The sequence below is a fragment of the Carcharhinus amblyrhynchos genome, chromosome 20 (genome assembly GCF_965287045.1).
Source record: "Carcharhinus amblyrhynchos chromosome 20, sCarAmb.v2.hapA, whole genome shotgun sequence".
Taxonomy (NCBI): Eukaryota; Metazoa; Chordata; class Chondrichthyes; order Carcharhiniformes; family Carcharhinidae; genus Carcharhinus; species Carcharhinus amblyrhynchos.
The window spans coordinates 23576589-23594664 of NC_137343.1; the positions used below are offsets into that span (position 1 = coordinate 23576589).

General features: G+C 41.6%; 1 protein-coding gene across 2 annotated transcripts in view; it reads right to left on the reverse strand.

Annotated features, from left to right (window-relative positions):
* Positions 1-14516, reverse strand: part of LOC145355826 (ABC transporter B family member 1-like) — a 178973-nt gene extending 164457 nt beyond the window's left edge. Inside the window, exons 1-2 of one of the 2 annotated variants that reach the window (XM_080208228.1) lie at positions 14276-14516; positions 13460-13691 (exon numbers count right to left, since the gene is read on the reverse strand). In XM_080208228.1, the coding sequence (XP_080064354.1) occupies positions 13460-13498 (39 nt within the window). In that variant the 5' untranslated portion in view covers positions 13499-13691; positions 14276-14516. The remainder of the gene's footprint in view (positions 1-13459; positions 13692-14275) is intronic. The other variant, XM_080208229.1, reaches the window with a different exon arrangement.
* Positions 14517-18076: the final 3560 nt, after the last annotated feature.

Below are 18076 nucleotides of genomic sequence, written 5' to 3' on the forward strand. Positions count from 1 at the left end.
AACCCCATGCACCCTGGACATTCTCTCTCCCACCTTCTTTGGTCGGGAAAAGGATACAAAAGTCTGAGGTCACGTACCAACTGAGAACAGCTTCTTCCCAGCTGTCATTAGACTTTTGAATGAACCTACTTTAAGCTGATCTTTCTCTACACCATAGCTATGACTGTAACACTACATTTTGCACTCTTGTTTCCTTCTCTATGAACGGTATGCTTTGTCTGTATAGTGTGCAAGAAACAATACTTTTCACTGGATACCATGTGACAATAATAAAGTAAACCAAATCAGAACTTACCATTTTATGGAACACGACACATAAGATCAAGGATGAGATTGAAAAGATTTTTTTAAATCTTTTGTTCTTATATACACAAGAGACCCAAAGGGCCCAATTTGCACACACCTATGATTTATTACATAAATAAATATTCATCTATTACTCTGGAATCCAGAGAAATAAAATGGAGAAACTTGAAATTGTATAGCACCTTTGACAGCCTCAAGCATTCCTAAGGACATTCAAGCAAGTACCTTTTGAAGTACCCACGATTATAAAGTAGGAAGCCAATTAGAACACAATATGGTCTCACAAACAGCGATGTGATAATGACAAGAATTTTAATGATTTTAGTTGAGGGATAAATATTGGCCAGAACATCAAGAAGTTTCTTGTTCTTCTTTGAACAAGTAATTGGCTGGAATTTTACCACCTCGCCCACCCCAGAATTGTAATCGGGGCAGGTGAGGCTCGCAGAATGGAATTCTCCGTTGATCTCGTCCGAGCGAGGTCGTAGAATGCCACCCATAGAGTCATTAAGAAAGGAAGCTATTCGGCCATCGGGTCCATGGCAGCTCACTGTAGAACAATCCTATTCCTCCACTCTATCCCCGTAACCCTGCAAGTTTATTTTGCTGAAGTGCCCATCCAATTTCCTTTTGGAATCATTGATCATCTGTTTCCACCACCCTTATATGGAGCAGATTTAATGTCATTACCATCCTCAGCATAAAAAAAGCTTTTCCTCACATCTTCCCTGCATCTCTTATCCACAATCTTAAATTTGTGCCCCTAGTCATTACATTATCAGCTAAACTGTTGTTTTTCTTCGTCTATCTTATTTAAACCTATCATAATCTTGTGTGCCTCTGTCAAATCTATCGTTTGCTCCAACGAGAACAACCCACCTTCTCCATCCTAACTAAATTTGTAGCTTTAACAGATTCTCTCATCCCTGCAATCATTCTGGTAAATTGTCTCAGGATTTTGCAACAGGCTATAGATTAACAATCAATTGGTAGCATCCTCACTGTTTGCCACACTTTGAAGAATACCAAGTATAATGGAATCATTTGCATCCACTTGATAGGGTCTCCATTTAAAGTTTAACTCGACAGATGGTGCTTCTGGCAGTGCAATGTTCCCCCAGCGCTATGGAGTGCCAGCAGAACACGTATAGGCTGAAATCATCATTACATGACTTGAATAATGAATAAACAAATATGGGATGGGATGGATCATAATTTAAAATATTAAACCAATTATCTTTGGCATTGGCAATTATATTTCTCATAATTTATTTTCAAATGAATGATTTTTGACTGAAGCTGCAGCTTCAGAACAAATTTTCTGGGAGGTGAATTCAGTATTCAGCTATAATGTTGAGGCAACATTGCTAAAACACTTTCACATAACAATGATTCAAGTCATTGAATGAATTCATAACAAAGATTGACAAATCTTTGTATAGTAAGGGAATAAAGGATTAAGGCAGAGGGCGGGAAAGTGATTCTGAGGTAGATTAGTCATGATGTTATTGAATGGCAGAGCAGATTCAAGGGGCCAATGGTCTACTCACATTCCTACTTGTGGTCTATCATGTCTGATCATCCACGTCAATGCTACTTTCCTTTGGCATCCCCATATCCCTTTGTGTCATTAGTATCCATAAACCAAGCAATTTCGGTCTTGATTGAGCTTTCACCGCCTTCTAGGGTAGGGAATTCCAAAGATTCACCACCCCCTAAGTGAAGATATTTCTTCTGATCTCATTCTTAAATAGCCTGCCCCTTATTCTGAGTTTGTGCCCTCTGGTTCTAGATTCACCAGTGAGAGGAAACATTCTATCCATATCTGCCCCATCAAGTACTGTCAGAATTCAGTGGATCTCAATGAGACCACCTCTCATTCTTCTAGAGAATATCGACCTAGTCTCCTCAATACTTCTCCCCATAAAGCAATCCTGCCATCTGAGGGGTTAGTCTGGGGAAATTCTGTTGCACTCCCCCTTTAGCAAGTATATCCTTCCTTGGATGATAAGACAACCAAAACGTACACAATATTCCAAGTGTGGTCTCACCAAGTCTCTATACATAATTTCCCTTTTATAAATTCGTCTCAACTAATTGGGAGACTTTCTGCACCTTCCTCCAAAGATAAGCATAAAGCAATTGTTTTGTTTCCCTGTCATTTCCCTATTTTCCATTATAAATTCTCCTTTCTCTGCTTGAAATGGATCCAAATTTGTCCTCATTAACCTTTTCCTTTTCACATACCTAAAGAATCTTTTGAAGTCTGCCTTAATGTTACTCAAAGGCTTATATTCACATTCTTTGTTCCCTTTCTTTATCAGTTTCTTGTAGAAAGGCATCTTTACTCTTGTACTAAAATCCCCTTGCAATTAAGGCCAAAATACCATTGCCATCCAAATTGCTTGGTGCACCCTGCATGCTAGCTTTTAGTGATTCATGAAGGAAACACAACATCCCTTGGATGTAAACACTTCCCAATTTCTTAGCATTTGAGAAATATTCTGCTTTTTTTCCCTATCAAAGTGGATAACGTTTTACTTGTTCACATTATATTCTATCTGCTGGTTATTTGCCCATTCGCTTAGCCTATCCAAGTTCCCTTGAAGCCTCAACTTACATTCCCACATAGTTTGTGTCATCAGCAAATTTGGAAATATTATGTTTGGTCCCCAAATCCAAATCATTTGTATAGATTGTGAACAGCTGTTGCCCAGTACTGATCCTTGAGCTACCCCACTATTAACTGCCAACCATTGAGAATAACCTGTTTATTCATATTCTGTTTTCCTTTTCTTGAACAATTCTCAAGCCATACCAGTATCTTCCCCCCCAACTTTAATGTGCTCTGATTTTGTTTACTAACTTCTCAATGTGGGATCATATCAAAAGCCTTCTGAAAACTTAAATGTACCAAATTCATTGATTCTCCTTTACATCTGTTACAAATAACAGTCATTAAAAACTCAAAAGTTTGTCAAACATAATTTCCCTTTCATAAACCCGTCTCAACTAATTGGGAGATTTTCTGCATCTTCCTCCAAAGACAGGCATAAAGCAATTGTTTCGTTTCCCTGTCATTTCCCTATTTTCCATTATAAATTCTCCTGTTGCTGCCTGAAATGGATCCACATTTGTCCTCCTAACCTTTTCCTTTTCACATACCTAAAGAATCTTTTAAAGTCTGCCTTAATGTTACTCAAAAGCTTACATTCACATTCTCTGTTCCCTTTCTTTATCAGTTTCTTGCTCCACTTTTGTTGGATTCTAAACTGCTCCCAACCCTCAGGCTCATCATTTTCTCTGACAACCTTATAAACCACTTTGATCTAATGCAATCTTTAACTTCTTTTGTTAGCTACAAAAAGTACATTCTTCCAAGGCAATGTAATACTTTTTTAAAAAAATACTAGCCATCGCCTGTCTACCATCAAATTTCTTTAGTGTGCTTTCCACCATAGCCAGCTGGCCCCTTATAATTTCCTAGTTTCCTTTGTTCAGATTTAAGACCCTAATTTCAAATGAATTACATAACTTTCAATCTTAATGTAAAATTCTATCATATTATGGCCACTATTTTCTAAAGGTTCCTTTACAGCAAAGTTACTCATTTGGCCTTTCTCCTTGTGCCTAGAACTCATTGCTGGAGGAGGTCGTGGAAGCGGATACAGTAGTGACTTTTAAGGGGAGTCTTGACAAATAATGAATAGGATGGAAATAGAGGGAATAGGATAGAAATAGAGGCAGCATGGTCGGTGCAAGCTTGGATGGCCAAAGGGCCTGTTCCTGAGCTGTAATTTTCTTTATTCTTTGTACATAATACTAAATCTAAAATAGCCTGCTCCCTATTTGGTTCTTCAACGTACTGCTCCAGAAACACATGTCGTAAACACTCCAGGATCTCATCTTCAACAGCTTTGGTGGTAATTAGGTTTATCTATTCTCCATGTAAACTGAAGTCACCCATTATTTATATCTGTACTTTATCTATAATATACATATTTCCCATGTTATAAAATCAGCAGTTGCTAAATTGTGATGACAATACAAGTAACCATAATTCATAGCTTAGTTTGCTGATAATACCAAGCTTGTAGGAAGATAAGCTGCGGGGAGAGCGCATTAAAGCTTCAAATAGATATAGACAGAGTGGGCAACAAGATGTCAGATGGAGTATAATGTAAGGAAGTGTGAAGCTTTGGTTGTAAGGATAGAAAAGCACAATATATTTTTAAAAAAGTGCATTGAGTGGTGCAACCAGGGATTACCCACACTTGAACAAATTGCTGGTAGAAGTTTTAAAACTGTTTGCAGTAACAAAAAACATTAGAATGGATGCAGCAAGGCATGTGACCTTTGGTCAGACTAGGAAGTGAATGAACAATCAGGGTGAGGTCACGATAAGTGCATGACTGGACAATAGTAAACCATCAGAATAGATAAGGCAAAGGTCGTGATTCACTAAACCGTGGACATCATGTATGTTAAAGGTCAGGTCATTCCGTGCCTATTTTTTAAACTCATCTGTAATTGCATTCATACTAAATATCAGAAAATAGAGGTAGGACTAAGTGATCTATATTTGCATTGCTAAATATTAGAAATAAGGTGCAGATATAAGTCTTACTGTTTTTGTGTAAGAAAGCATACACCTCTAGTTAGATTCACACTCAACCGAAGTGCTTAATAGATGGGGGTTTTGTTTTCAGTTCAACTGGTGTTTCTTTGGTGCAGAGTACAACATGGAAAGTAAATTGGAGATTGGAGATGGAATGGACAGTTGCTTAGCAACAAGGGGCCACTTTTAGGTAAAAGATCTTTTTGAGTTTTGTTTTAATTGGAAGCCAGGGTAGGAAGAGCTTCGCAGGGAGAGGGGAAATCTCTCTTTTGGCTCTGCTGGCAGAAAAGCCATACAATGGAGCAAGAGGTAAGGAAAAAGGTGCCAGAAATCTAAGGAACACTGAGTTAAAGGAACTAGAAAACTAAAAGATATTTCTAGGACCCTGAAGTTGAAGTAACAGAGGAAACTGGAATTAGAACAGAGTACTGTTCATTGAAGTCACAGACAGAGCCGAAAAGAAGTTGGCTAGTGAGAAGCCAAAGATTTGTGATATCTTACAGCAGCCTGTCAAGCATTAGTTGAAGCAACTGTGAATAAATTGGAGGCTGGATCTGAGTTTGAGGAAAAGACCAAAGGAATAATGAAGAGTCTGAAAACACAAACCGATCCCCTTGCTAAAACAGATGAGAAAAATGCTTGTTTGAAAGGATAATTGGAGAACCTGGAGGTAAACCATTGATGAAAACTGCTGATGGAAAGCATTAATTGAAAGAAGATTTTAAAGCGTGTCTTTTTGAGAATGGAGTTTGGAAACACTCACGTGACAATCATCTTGAGGAGAAATCTACAGAAGATTGATTGAGTGGCATCTTCAGTGTGGCATATTGTCTGACCACAGTTAGCCGGCTGGATTATAGGGACTGTGTTTATTGAAAATATTATAGCGAAGATATATTGTGTAGCTGGTGTTATCTTTAAAACCTGCGTACATTTGTGGATGGAGTGGTGGGGGAGTGAAGAACTTTATTATCTAACTTTTCAGGCTTAATAAATGTTTTTTTTAATTGCTGTTAAGGGCTAATTGGTAATCTTGTGATTCTATTCCTCCATGTTTTCTAGAAAAAAATAAAAGTTATGGTCTTTTGAACCAGGGTTCCATACTGGGATCTTCCCATCCAGTTATAACATCAATTGGGATCATAACACAAACAAACACACAAGAAAATTTTGAGTTAATAATGAGGTATCGCTAAAATGGTATAACTGATGTAAACTGTATATTTGAATTGTCTTTTAGAGCATTCTGAAATGCATCATCCCTGTTTGCAGATTTATACAAGATAAAATTGATCTACAAAATTTGAGGGGGGTTGGTTGGGTAGGCACAGGTATTGATTCTGTTGGTTGGAGAGTCTAAAATATAGGAGCACAGTCTTAGGATAGAGCACCAAGCATTTATGACTGAGGTGGAGAGATATTACTTCATTCTGAATCTTTGGAATTCTCTACCCCAAAGGATTGTGAATGCTCCATCATTGAATGCATTTAAGGCTGGAGTAGACAGATTTTTGTTCTCTCAGGGAATTCAAGGATATGGGGAGCATGTGGGAAAATGGAATTGAACCTCAAGATCAACAATGATTGTACTGAATGGTAGAGCAAGCTACATGGGCCATTTGGTTTTATTCTTGTGTATAACATAGTTATAGGTAATTAAAGTAATACATCTCAAAAAGGCTGCACAATTATGATCATTTCAATATACAAATAATTGCATAATGTCACAATTTAGAGGAACCAATACTTAATTCTGAGCTCTGAATTATGAAACCCTTGTGCATGTTTCAAAGTTGACTGAAGAGAAAGAGAGAGTATAAAAGAGAAAGGATAGTAGGAGGAGAGGTAATAAGCCGTAGATAACAAAGGAGGTGAAGGAAAGTGTTAAACTAAAAGCTGAGGAATTTAGAGTAGCTAAGAGTAGTGGGCGAGAAGAGGATTGGGAGAGGTTTAAATGTCAACAAAGATTGACAAAGAAGTTGATAAGGAAGCGTAGGAGAAACTATGAAGCTGGGCTAGCGCTTAATATAAAAAAGGATAGCAAGAGTTTTTATAAATATATAAAAAGGAAGAGGCTGGCTAGGGTGAATGTTGGTCCTTTAGAGGATGAGAAAGGGGACCTAGTGGTAGGGGATGGGGATATGGCTAAGGTATTGAATAACTTTTTTGTTTCTGTCTTCACGGAGGAGGACGTGAATAATTTGCCGGGTGTTAGCGATAGAAAGGTGGTAGGACTGGAGGGTCTTAATGACATTACTGTTACTAGAAAGGCGGTGCTCGACAGACTGGAGGGGCTGATTGTGGACAAGTCCCCAGGACCGGATGGAATGCATCCGAGGGTTCTGAAAGAAATGGCGGAGGTGATAGTGGATGCCTTGGTGATTATTTTCCAAACGTCGCTGGATTCCGGGGAAGTGCCGGATGATTGGAAAACGGCTAATGTTACGCCGTTGTTTAAGAAGGGTGCCAGGCAAAAGGCGGGGAATTATAGGCCGGTTAGTTTAACATCTGTGGTAGGTAAAATGTTAGAATCTGTCATTAAGGAGGAAATTGCGAGGCATCTTGAAGGGAATTGCTTGATAGAGCAGACGCAGCACGGTTTCATTAAAGGGAAGTCGTGTCTGACAAATTTACTGGAGTTCTATGAGGATGTGTCTAGGGCGGTGGATAGAGGAGAGCCAGTGGATGTGGTCTTTCTAGATTTTCAGAAAGCGTTTGACAAAGTGCCTCACGAGAGGTTATTGCAGAAGGTCGAGGGACATGGAGTTGGGGGTAGGGTGTTAGCGTGGATAGAGGATTGGTTGTCAAATAGGAGGCAGAGAGTGGGGGTCAACGGGTGCTATTCGGATTGGCGGATGGTGACTAGTGGAGTGCCCCAGGGGTCGGTGCTGGGGCCTCAGCTTTTCACCATTTATATAGATGATCTGGAGGAGGGAACCGAGTGTAGAGTGTCGAAATTTGCTGATGACACCAAGATTGGGGGAACGGCAAATTGTGCGGAGGGTGTGGAGAGTCTGCAGAAGGATCTAGATAGGCTGGGCGAATGGGCCAGGAAATGGCAAATGGAATTTAATGTTGGCAAGTGTGAGGTGGTCCACTTTGGTAGGAAAAATGGTAGGAAGGACTATTACTTACGAGGCGAAAAACTGCAGCAGGTGACGGTGCAGAGGGACCTCGGGGTCCTTGTGCATGAGTCGCAAAAACCCAGCTTGCAGGTGCAGCAGGTGGTCAGGAAGGCGAATGGGATGCTGGCCTTCATAGCGAAGGGGATTGAATATAAAAGTAGGGAGGTCTTGCTGCAGCTGTATAGGGCATTGGTGAGGCTGCAACTGGAGTACTGTGTGCATTTTTGGGCGCCGCACCTGCGCAAAGATATTTTGGCCTTGGAGGGAGTGCAGAGGAGGTTTACTAGGCTGATACCGGAGTTGAGGGGGTTGAGCTATGAGGAGAGGCTGAATAAACTGGGCTTGTACTCGTTAGAGTTTAGAAGAATGAGAGGAGATCTCATTGAGACGTATAAGATGATGAATGGGATGGATAGGATAGAGGTAGAAAGACTCTTCCCGCTCAAAAAAGACAATAGGACTAGGGGGCACAGCCTCAAGATAAAAGGGGGGGCGGTTTAAAACGGAGTTGAGGAGGAACTTCTTCACTCAAAGGGTGGTGAATCTCTGGAATTCTCTGCCCGTTGAAGTGGTGGAGGCTGCCTCGCTAAATATTTTTAAAACGCGGGTTGATGGGTTTTTGATAGGAGAGGGGATTAAGGGTTATGGGGAGAGGGCGGGAAAGTGGAACTGAGCAGCGACAGATCAGCCATGATCTTATTGAATGGCGGGGCAGGCTCGAAGGGCTGGATGGCCTACTCCTGCTCCTATTTCTTATGTTCTTATGAGAGAGCTAAGGATCACCCTCTGCTGCAAATGTAAAGAATCATATTTTAAAAATCTCCATTCTCTCGATCCTCCAGAAGTGCATAGAATCCCAAAGAATCCCTCCATTGAAGAACGAGCCCAGTGAGTCTGCACCGACCACAATCCCGCCCCCCGTATTTACCCTGCTAATGCCCCTGACACTAAGGTTAATTTAGCATGGCCAATTACCTAACCAGCACATCTTTCAGACTGTGGGAACACCCAGTGGAAATCCATGCAGATACAGGGAGAATGTGCAAACTCCACACAGACAATGACCCGAGGCCAGAATTGAACCCGGGTCCCTGGCACTATGATGCAGCAGCGCTACCATGTGCCACCGTGCTGCATGGCTCCACTAGAATGAGGTGGAGAACACCAAATTCAAAGACTCTCCATGAATTATATACTGCAGTATGACATTGTTAGATTAGCCCCAGGATTCCTGGAAAGCATCTACATAAATGTGATCAGGAATAAAAAGGTGTAGAAGCACAAAACAAACTTCCGGGAACGAAGATCAATAAAAAAATGTGCGTATCCACATTTTTTTTTAAAAAAAAGCACTGAAGGCAAGTTTCTATTTTGAAACAGTTTTGAATTGTTATCAAAACATTTACATGAGAATCAAGAAGCAGACAAAGTGAAGCAGAGAAGATGAATGGAAAACAGAAGGAAACCCTAATTCATTTCATACATTTTCAGTTTTCAATTTTTCTTTCTGAAACTGTTCCTTTCTGTTTATTCCATAGAACATATGGAATAGAAACAGGCCATTCAGCCCAACAAGTTCCCTCTCTATTCTTGAAAAAGATTAAACTGAGTGAATCTTTAGATCAAGTTAAAATATATATATATAGAGCTTAGAAAATATGCAGAAACGATGAAAATACAGATGTTGTGTGTGTATTGACACAGTGAACAAACAAAGAATAATTAAAAGATAGTTAAAGGGGGAAGTTAGTTCTACACTTCATACCGTGCAGTGAAGACCCTGGCCTCTTTTAAGGTCAAACCAAATAAACAAACTCAACTTAAATCAGGACAAAGTAAAAGGGGCAGCTCCCCAAAAGGAAGGGGAACAGCCTGAACAAAATCAAAGTACAAAGGGAACTTAAAAACGTCAACTTAAAACGTGATTATTAGGGTCAATAATGCACCCCAGCCCCTGTGCTGCCCAACAGGCGCAGAAGGCGTCAACTGCGCCTGTGGGCATCGCATGCTCCCTCTCCAGGGACACCCAGCCACGAATGTAGCCACAGTAGAGGGGCATGAAAATGTTGGGATTCCATTCCACCACCAAATCTCCTCAATGTCCTTGTTTACAACTTGGTTGTTGTTGTTTGCACCTCTCCAATACATATCCACCTGTCATCATCAGATAATATGACCAAAACTATTGCATGCAGTTTCTCACTAAGAGAAATATCTCTCTTGTGCTTATATTTGCCACCAGATTTTGCCGACAGCGTGCTATACTTGAGCTTTCTCTGTTTGTGTCCTCGCACATGATTATAGTTAAAATTTCAAGTGAAAGCGACGTGCCTGTCAAACACAATTGATTTGGCAGCTGAGGAAGCTTTTCATTGGTGAAAGCCACCAACAGTTGACAATGCTGCATCTATGGGCAGGCAACTGAAGAAAGAGTCTCCTGCTCAAACAGGGAGGCTGTCCATCATGGCTACAATTTTCCAACCAACTACTTTGCACTGACATAAGACTTGAGAGCGTGAAGATGTTTTCAAATTAAAACTTCACTTGTAAATATTTCACACTGCATTGTTTTCTCTTTGTTCATGTGTGCATCATCATTTTAGGGCTAAAATACATCGGCACACTTTATGGTTGGCACATATTAATGGTTACAGAGGACTTAGGGACATTTATTTTCTGATGTTATGTTTTTGCATTCACTCTGTTGAACATTTATATTCATATCCAGTGTTGTAGTTATTACTCTGAGGGACATGGATGAACTTGCAAGCTCAGCTGGCCCTCCCTTTTATGCGTCGTAAAAGGCATTGTCCAAGATCACTCTTAACATGCGTAACTGAAATGAAGTAGGATCATTGAAATTATGTAGGTGAACTCAAAGCCGTGAAAGGACTCTACCAACCAATACCTCAAAGTGGACACACATTAGGATAGTATTGACACTATCCCTTAGACCTCACGTTTTCTTACCTTGACTGAATGTCCCCATCCCCCTCCTCCTACCAAAATCATCTCTAAGACCTTTCCCTTTAGTCATTTGTACGTTCTGGAATATAAATTCTGATGATGCACACATGAACAAAGAGTAACTTGTTCTGTAACCTGTTACATCAACAAGGATATGACACATGGCAAAAACACTATGGTGCAAGGTGATCAGAGGTCAAACACTGGCACATGAACAGCTGGCAGTGGTTGTATGGTCCTGCTGGTTTGGTACGCGATGCTTCTGCAACCCTGAATTATGTCACTACCCATGTTCCGCACGTTCTCTGTTAGACAGCCTTGTCGGATAGTTGGATCCATTTATCCATTCCACAAAGTCAAAGCTGGAAGACTTCCAATGTGCCTGTGTTAAACCTTACACACTAGCTCCTGTTTTGAGAATCTGATGCTTTTTATTATTAAGCTATAACCTCCCACCACCCTCAATTCTCTCTTTGTGTATTCTAAATAATCAGGATTAGAATAGTCAGTGAGTGGCTCTTTTTATCTCAACAACAGCTTGTGTTTATAAAGCATCTATAACATAATAAAACATTACAAGATGCATCACAGAAACACTATAAAGCACAATTTGAGACTGAGCCACAAAGGGAAACATTAAGGCAGATGGGCAGAAGCTTGTTCAGATAGGAATTTTTTTTTTCAAAGGAGTACCTTGGAAAAAGAAAGTGTGTTAAAGAGACAGTGGCTTCAGGAAGGAATTTCAGAGCTTCAGGCCTTGACAGCTGAAGGAATGGCCATGAAATCAACAAAAAAACAGAAATAGATGAGCGCAGATATCTGAGGGATGTTGGAGGAAATTATAGAGATGGCAAAAGATGAGACCATAGAGAGATTTAAAAACAAAGCTGAGAGTTTGAAAATCGGGGTGTTGTTTGACGGTAGTGGAAGAGAGCGCACAGGAGTGATTTATTTATTCAGCATGTGCAGTGTCACAGAGCCAAGCAATTGGCTTCTCAGTGGCTAGATGGAATTCTTTAAGGCCAATGTCAAGTTTAGTCAGCCGACGCTCATTGAAAATATAAGTCAATGTTTGAACTGTACCATAGCTGCAGGGATGATGGGTGAAAGGGACTTGACACAAGCAAGGACATGGGCAGCAGAGCATTGGATGACATCACATTTATAGAGAATAGAATGTAATTGGGTGGTCAAGAATGCAGTGGAACAGGCAAGTCTAGAGATCTCAAAGGCATTTGTATGTAGTGCATGGTTTTTATGTAGTACCATGGTTTCAGCAGCAGAGCTGAGGCAAGGTGCACTGGGACCATGTTACAAAGTGGAAATAGGTGGTCTTAGTACAAATGTGGCTGGGAACTAAATATGGCACCAAAATTGCAAATAGTCTGGGAGATCCTTGGACAGTCATCACAGAAGAAGGAGGAGTTGGTGGATATTGGACCTTTTCAGAGGGCCATTAGTGTTTGGAATTCTCTTCCTGAGGGAGCAGTGGAGGCTGAATCAAGGAACATATTCAAATTTTTCATATGAGTCAAGTATTATGGGAGGGGTAGCTGACAGGAAAGTGGAAGTAAGGCCACAAAAGATCAGCCATTACCTTATCGGATGGCAGAGCAGACTCAATGGGCAAAATGTCCTACTCATACTCCTATTTTTTTAAAAATATCTCACCACACCTGGGAGCCAGGCTCTTTCAACTTCACTCCTCCACAACCCAACAGCTCTCACGCCCTCTTCCCCCAACCAGATCACTCTTCCAATCCTCCATGATCCCAATCCCTCTTCATACCACCCCTCTCCATTGATTCACCCTTACCACTTCCAAGCTTCCACTCAAGCTACCATTCTCCTGCTGTCCTCCCTTGTGCCATAGAATTAAATAAGGAATACAGTTAACGTTATACACAAGTGAACAAAACCAATAGGTGCATATCATCTTTAAACTATTGTGAAGTAATGCCACAAGATTCTCAAGCACCAGTCTTTATCTTGAAAGTAGGATTTTCTTGAAAATGTCGTGGCGGGATTCAAATGCAGTTCCCCAGACCATTAGCTGAGTTTCTGGATTAATAATCTAGCGATAATACCACTAAGCCATTGCCTCCCCATATTACAAGTAGGAACCCATCATAAGCCAGCATAATGCTTAACGTGCCACAAACACAGCAGCGACTTTACCTCTAGTCAAGAAATCAAAACTTGGCATTCCACATTTCCCACCCTTGTAGGCTCCAGAATATCCACCCCCACCTCCCTCCTCCCCCCTTAGATTACTTATTTGAGATTTTAAGACATAAAACAGTTCTCCATTACCCAATGGTGCTTGAGAAAACATTATTCTAGCCTTAAAAGTCCAAAACAACTCTGCACTGTGTAGTCATGAAAGATTCCCATTCCGCAGATACATTTTTAAGACCACTGGTAATAATATCATGCAACTCACCACAATACTAGCCATGCACAGTTCACATGTTTTGGCCATTCATTCATTCAATAGTGATTGAAGGTTAGAAGATCACAGTTACTGAGTCAGCCCATTTGCTTGGGAGATCCATCACTGGCAAACGCCAGTGGATACTCAGAGAAACTACAGCTACACTTCCACACAAACGTTGAGGATGGACCAGGCAGGTCACACATCTATTGATTAGCCACAGAAGAGAAGGATGTAATCACTGTAAAAGCAAAAGAAGTGCAACCCTGAACAAGTATGGGGGGAGGGCGATATACAAATCCAGGCACCTGATACAAATGAAAATACCCTATACAGAAGCTATAGCCCAGAAGCTTTTCCTCAGGGTGCAAGAGTCAATTACAAGGGTTTAAGATGCGAGGGGCAAGGTACGAAGCAGATTTTTTTTGTTTTACACAGAGGGTGGTGGATGCTTGGAACTTGCTGCCAGGGGGAGGTAGTGGAAGCGGATACAGTAGTGACTTTTAAAAGGGGCATCTGGACAAAAACATGGATAGGAATAAAAGGATATGGTCCCCAGAAGGGTAGGGGGTTTTTATTAAGTCAGGCAGCATGGGCAGTGCAGGCTTGGACAGCTCAAGGGCCTGCTTCTGTGCTGTTTCAATCCAAGCACTCCATACAAATGAAAATACCCCGTACAGATCCAGGCACCCTGTACAAATGAAAATACCCTATACAGACGCAGGCACCCTTTATAAATGAAAGCACTATCCAGGACACCATGAAGAACCCATTACACAGCTGCTGAGAGAGTGCTTGGATGAGATGCTGCCTGATGTCCTTTACCTGTCCTCACTGGCTCGCTCCGAGGAACTGGCCCGGTTAGATTATTATTATTGTCACTCCTCCTGTTGTTATTGCAGCGCTCACCATGAACCGCCTCCACTGCTGCGATCAGCACAGCCCCGGAGGAACGGGCCGTTGCGATGGCGACCTCTCAGCCTCACCGTCCCGCACCGAGCGCCTTTCCGGGGGCCGGGGGGAGGGGAGGAGGACCGGAGGCCCCGCCCCCCCGGCACGCGGCGCCCAGGAGCAGTCGCAGCAATGACACAGAAACCGCAGGTGCGGCCGGGGAAGAGGAGCCGCAGGTGGGGCCGAGGAGGAGGAGGAGGAGCCGCAGGTGCAACCAGGGAGGAGGAGCTACAGCTTCGGCCAGGGAGGGGAAAGCAAGTAGTCTAGACACTGGTTTTCCTCCTCTCTCTGCGCCTCCAGGTGTGATGAAGATGCTCAGACATCTGGCGCCCTGCCTCCTCAGCAGCCTCACCTGTGCAATTCAGCATTTCCAGTAGGTGTTTTTTTCAAGGAATTATTTGAGTTTGCAAAGGCAATGGCGTACTGTATTTTTTTGTTGCTGGGGAAAACAAATTATAGGTGGCCCAATAACTGCGAAAAGACACCAACTTTCAAGCAGCTCTCAGTATAACTATTTAGAAAAGGAAATCTGCTGACTTTTTCATATTCATTCATGGAACATGGGTGCCCTGACTAGGCCCGCATTTATTGCCCACCCCTAATTGATATTGAGAAGTTGTGGTTGGGCTGCCTTGTTGAACTGTTGCAGTCTGTGTGCTGTAGGTACATCCACAGTGCTGCTCAGGATAGGGTTCCAGAATTTTTGAGCCAGCAACAGTGAAGGAATGGTGATATATTTCCAAGTCAAAATGATGAGCGGCTTGGAAGGAAACCTGCAGGTGGTAGTGTTCCCATGTGTCTGTTGCCTTTCTCCTAGTTGGTAGTGGTCATGAGTTTGGAAGGTGCTGCCCACGGAGCCTTAGCGTGTTCCTGCCATGCATATTGTGGGTGGTACACATTGCTGCCACTGTGCATTGGGCATAGGTGTAACTCCAGACCCTCAACCATACAATTGACTTTAACTGCCCTCTGAAATGGCAAACCACTCAGTTCAGGGGAAGTTAGGGTTAGGCAACAAATGCTCTCCTTTCTGCGATCGCCATATCCCATGAAGGGATGAAAAAAAGTAGATGAAATATCACAGATGAAATCATTACTTAACATAAATATCTCCCAATAATAAAAATGGAAAATGTTGGGAATACATGGCAGGCCTAGCAGCATCAGCGGAGGGACAATGAGTTAATGTTTTGAGACTGTCATATTTCCTCAGATAAACACTACTCGCTGTGATGTTAAAAGATCATCCACCTGAAAGATTTATCCTGTTTTTCTTTCCATAATTGCTGCCAGATCTGCTGAGGATTTCCAGCAATTTTTATCATTTCAGGTTTCCAGCAGCTGCTTTTACATACATGCCCCTCAGGAAGTCTTAACAAAAACTGGCCAACAGCTCTAAAAGAATTGACAATTCAAGAACAGATCTGTTTATAAGCCCACATTACATGAAGGGAATTAGTTGTAGGTTGTTTGTAACAAAGGTTAAGAGAGGAATGCTAATATGAACTGAAGGGACTATGGGAGGAGTCTCAACATAAACTTTGTGATTCGGTTAGGAACTGTAAACACTTAAAACCTAAACACATCAGTAGAGCTGTACCACTTTTTTTTTGCAAACCACAAACTTTGGTGAATTGTTTTGAATTAAAAAACAAACACTACGAATGATATTGTTCATAATTGTGTATGCTATGCACTCAGGTTTACTTTCTTATTACTCCCAAGAGTTCCCTTATAAGGCACATCAATCTTAAAGACAGTTACTTCTGCAAGGACAAGCCATAAATATTCCAGTCCTCTATAGAATTCTTCTCACTCAGCTTCAGCTATCTTCAGAGGTAAAACTCTCATTCTCTCTTGCTTCACTGTAGAGACCTCAATCCCGTGTTCTTGTTACTTTTCAATACTTGCAAACTAATTCAGCTCATCTGTTTCTGTTGCAGTAAGATACTGGGGGACCCATTGAAAATTCTCTCACTAGCTTCAAGCTAGGCAATCTCTGAGTTTCTGTTCCCTCACAAAGTTGAAATTGAGATGAAGCTTCATCCACGTTCCAAATAGTTAATCAGATTTTAGTCTGCTTTTGGTGTAGGGCTAGCTAAGTGTCTTGGTATCTTTTCTCAATGATGTGCAAACTATACAAGGTCCAAGCTGGAACTAAAAACCTCACTTAGCAAACACTCAGTTAAATAGAAACCACAAACTCCACCTATCTTCGTGTTGACATTGTCTGCTCTGGACTGACCTATCAATTAATTATCTCTCATTTACACTGCCTTCCTTGTTCTGATTAAGTAAATTGATTTTACAGCCTTCTAGGGTTTACTGAATGCTTTTAAAGTAATTTAGCCCTAAATCGCAGAATAAAAACATCTCTCTGGACTGCACTTCTTGCAAACACAGCAAACATCGCGGGTGGAATTTTCTAGCCACTTTCGCCCTGAAATCGTAAAATCCTGCCTGAAGTCAATGGACCTTTCCATTATCCACCCCTTGCCCGCTCTGATTCCCATGGCAGGCGAGACAGTAAAATTCCAGCCCACACCTTTAGCTGTTTAGCTGATTAAACCCACTTGCTTACAGTGAATGCTGCTGACATTTGTGGTCATTGCAACCACAAAATGCATCGCATTAAGATTATCTGTGATTACTTTCTGCAGGTATTGTTGGAAGTACACCTGCTGAAAGGGTAGATTTAGGCTCCATTGTGATGTCCTCATCGGTGAATCCCCCTTTGCCACTCGCAGTCAAGGTTCACATATAATGGCCATCCGCTGAGAGACCAGCTGATACCAGGCACCCCCATGAACATCGGGCAAGAAGAAAATTGACAAGGGGAAAAAAAGGTGAAGTGCTAGTTACCACATGATTTTGTTAAAACTAAAGTATTTTCTGATATGTTCAGTACTGTACTAATCAAATGTTATCACCAGTATTTACTGTTGAGAAAGGCATGGATGTTAGGGAACTTGGGGAAATACCTAGTCTTTAGGATGGTACATATAACAGAGAAGGAGGTGCTGGAAGTCTTAAAGCGCATCAAGGTACATAGATAAATCCCCGAGACCTGATGAAGTGTATCCTAGGACATTGTGGGAGGCTAGGGATGAATTGTGGGCCCCCTAGCAGAAATATTTGAATCATCGACATCCACAGGCGAAGTTCCTGAAGACTGGAGGGTGGCAAATGTTGTGCCTTTGTTTAAAAAGGGCTGCAGGGAAACGTCTGGGAACTGCAGGCCTCTGAGCCTCATATCTACAGTGCGTAAATTATTAGAAGGTATTTTGAGAGACAGGATCTACAGGCATTTAGTGAGGCAAGGACTGATTAGGGATACTCAGCATAGCTTTGTGAGTGGAAAATCATCTCTCACAAGTTCGATTGAGTCTTTTGAAGGGGTAAACAAGAAGGTAGGTGAGGGCAGTACAGTTGAGTTTCTATATGGACTTTAGCAAGGCCTTTGACAAGGTACTGCATGGTAGCTTGTGGCATAAGGTTAAATCTCACATGATCCAGGGTGAGGTAACCAAATGGATACAAAATTGGCTTAATGACAGAAGATAGAGGGTGGTTGTCGAGGGTTGTTTTACAAACTGGAGGCCAATGACCAATGGTGTTCTTCAGGGATTGATGCTGGGTCCACTGTTATTTGTCATTTATATTAATGATTTGGAT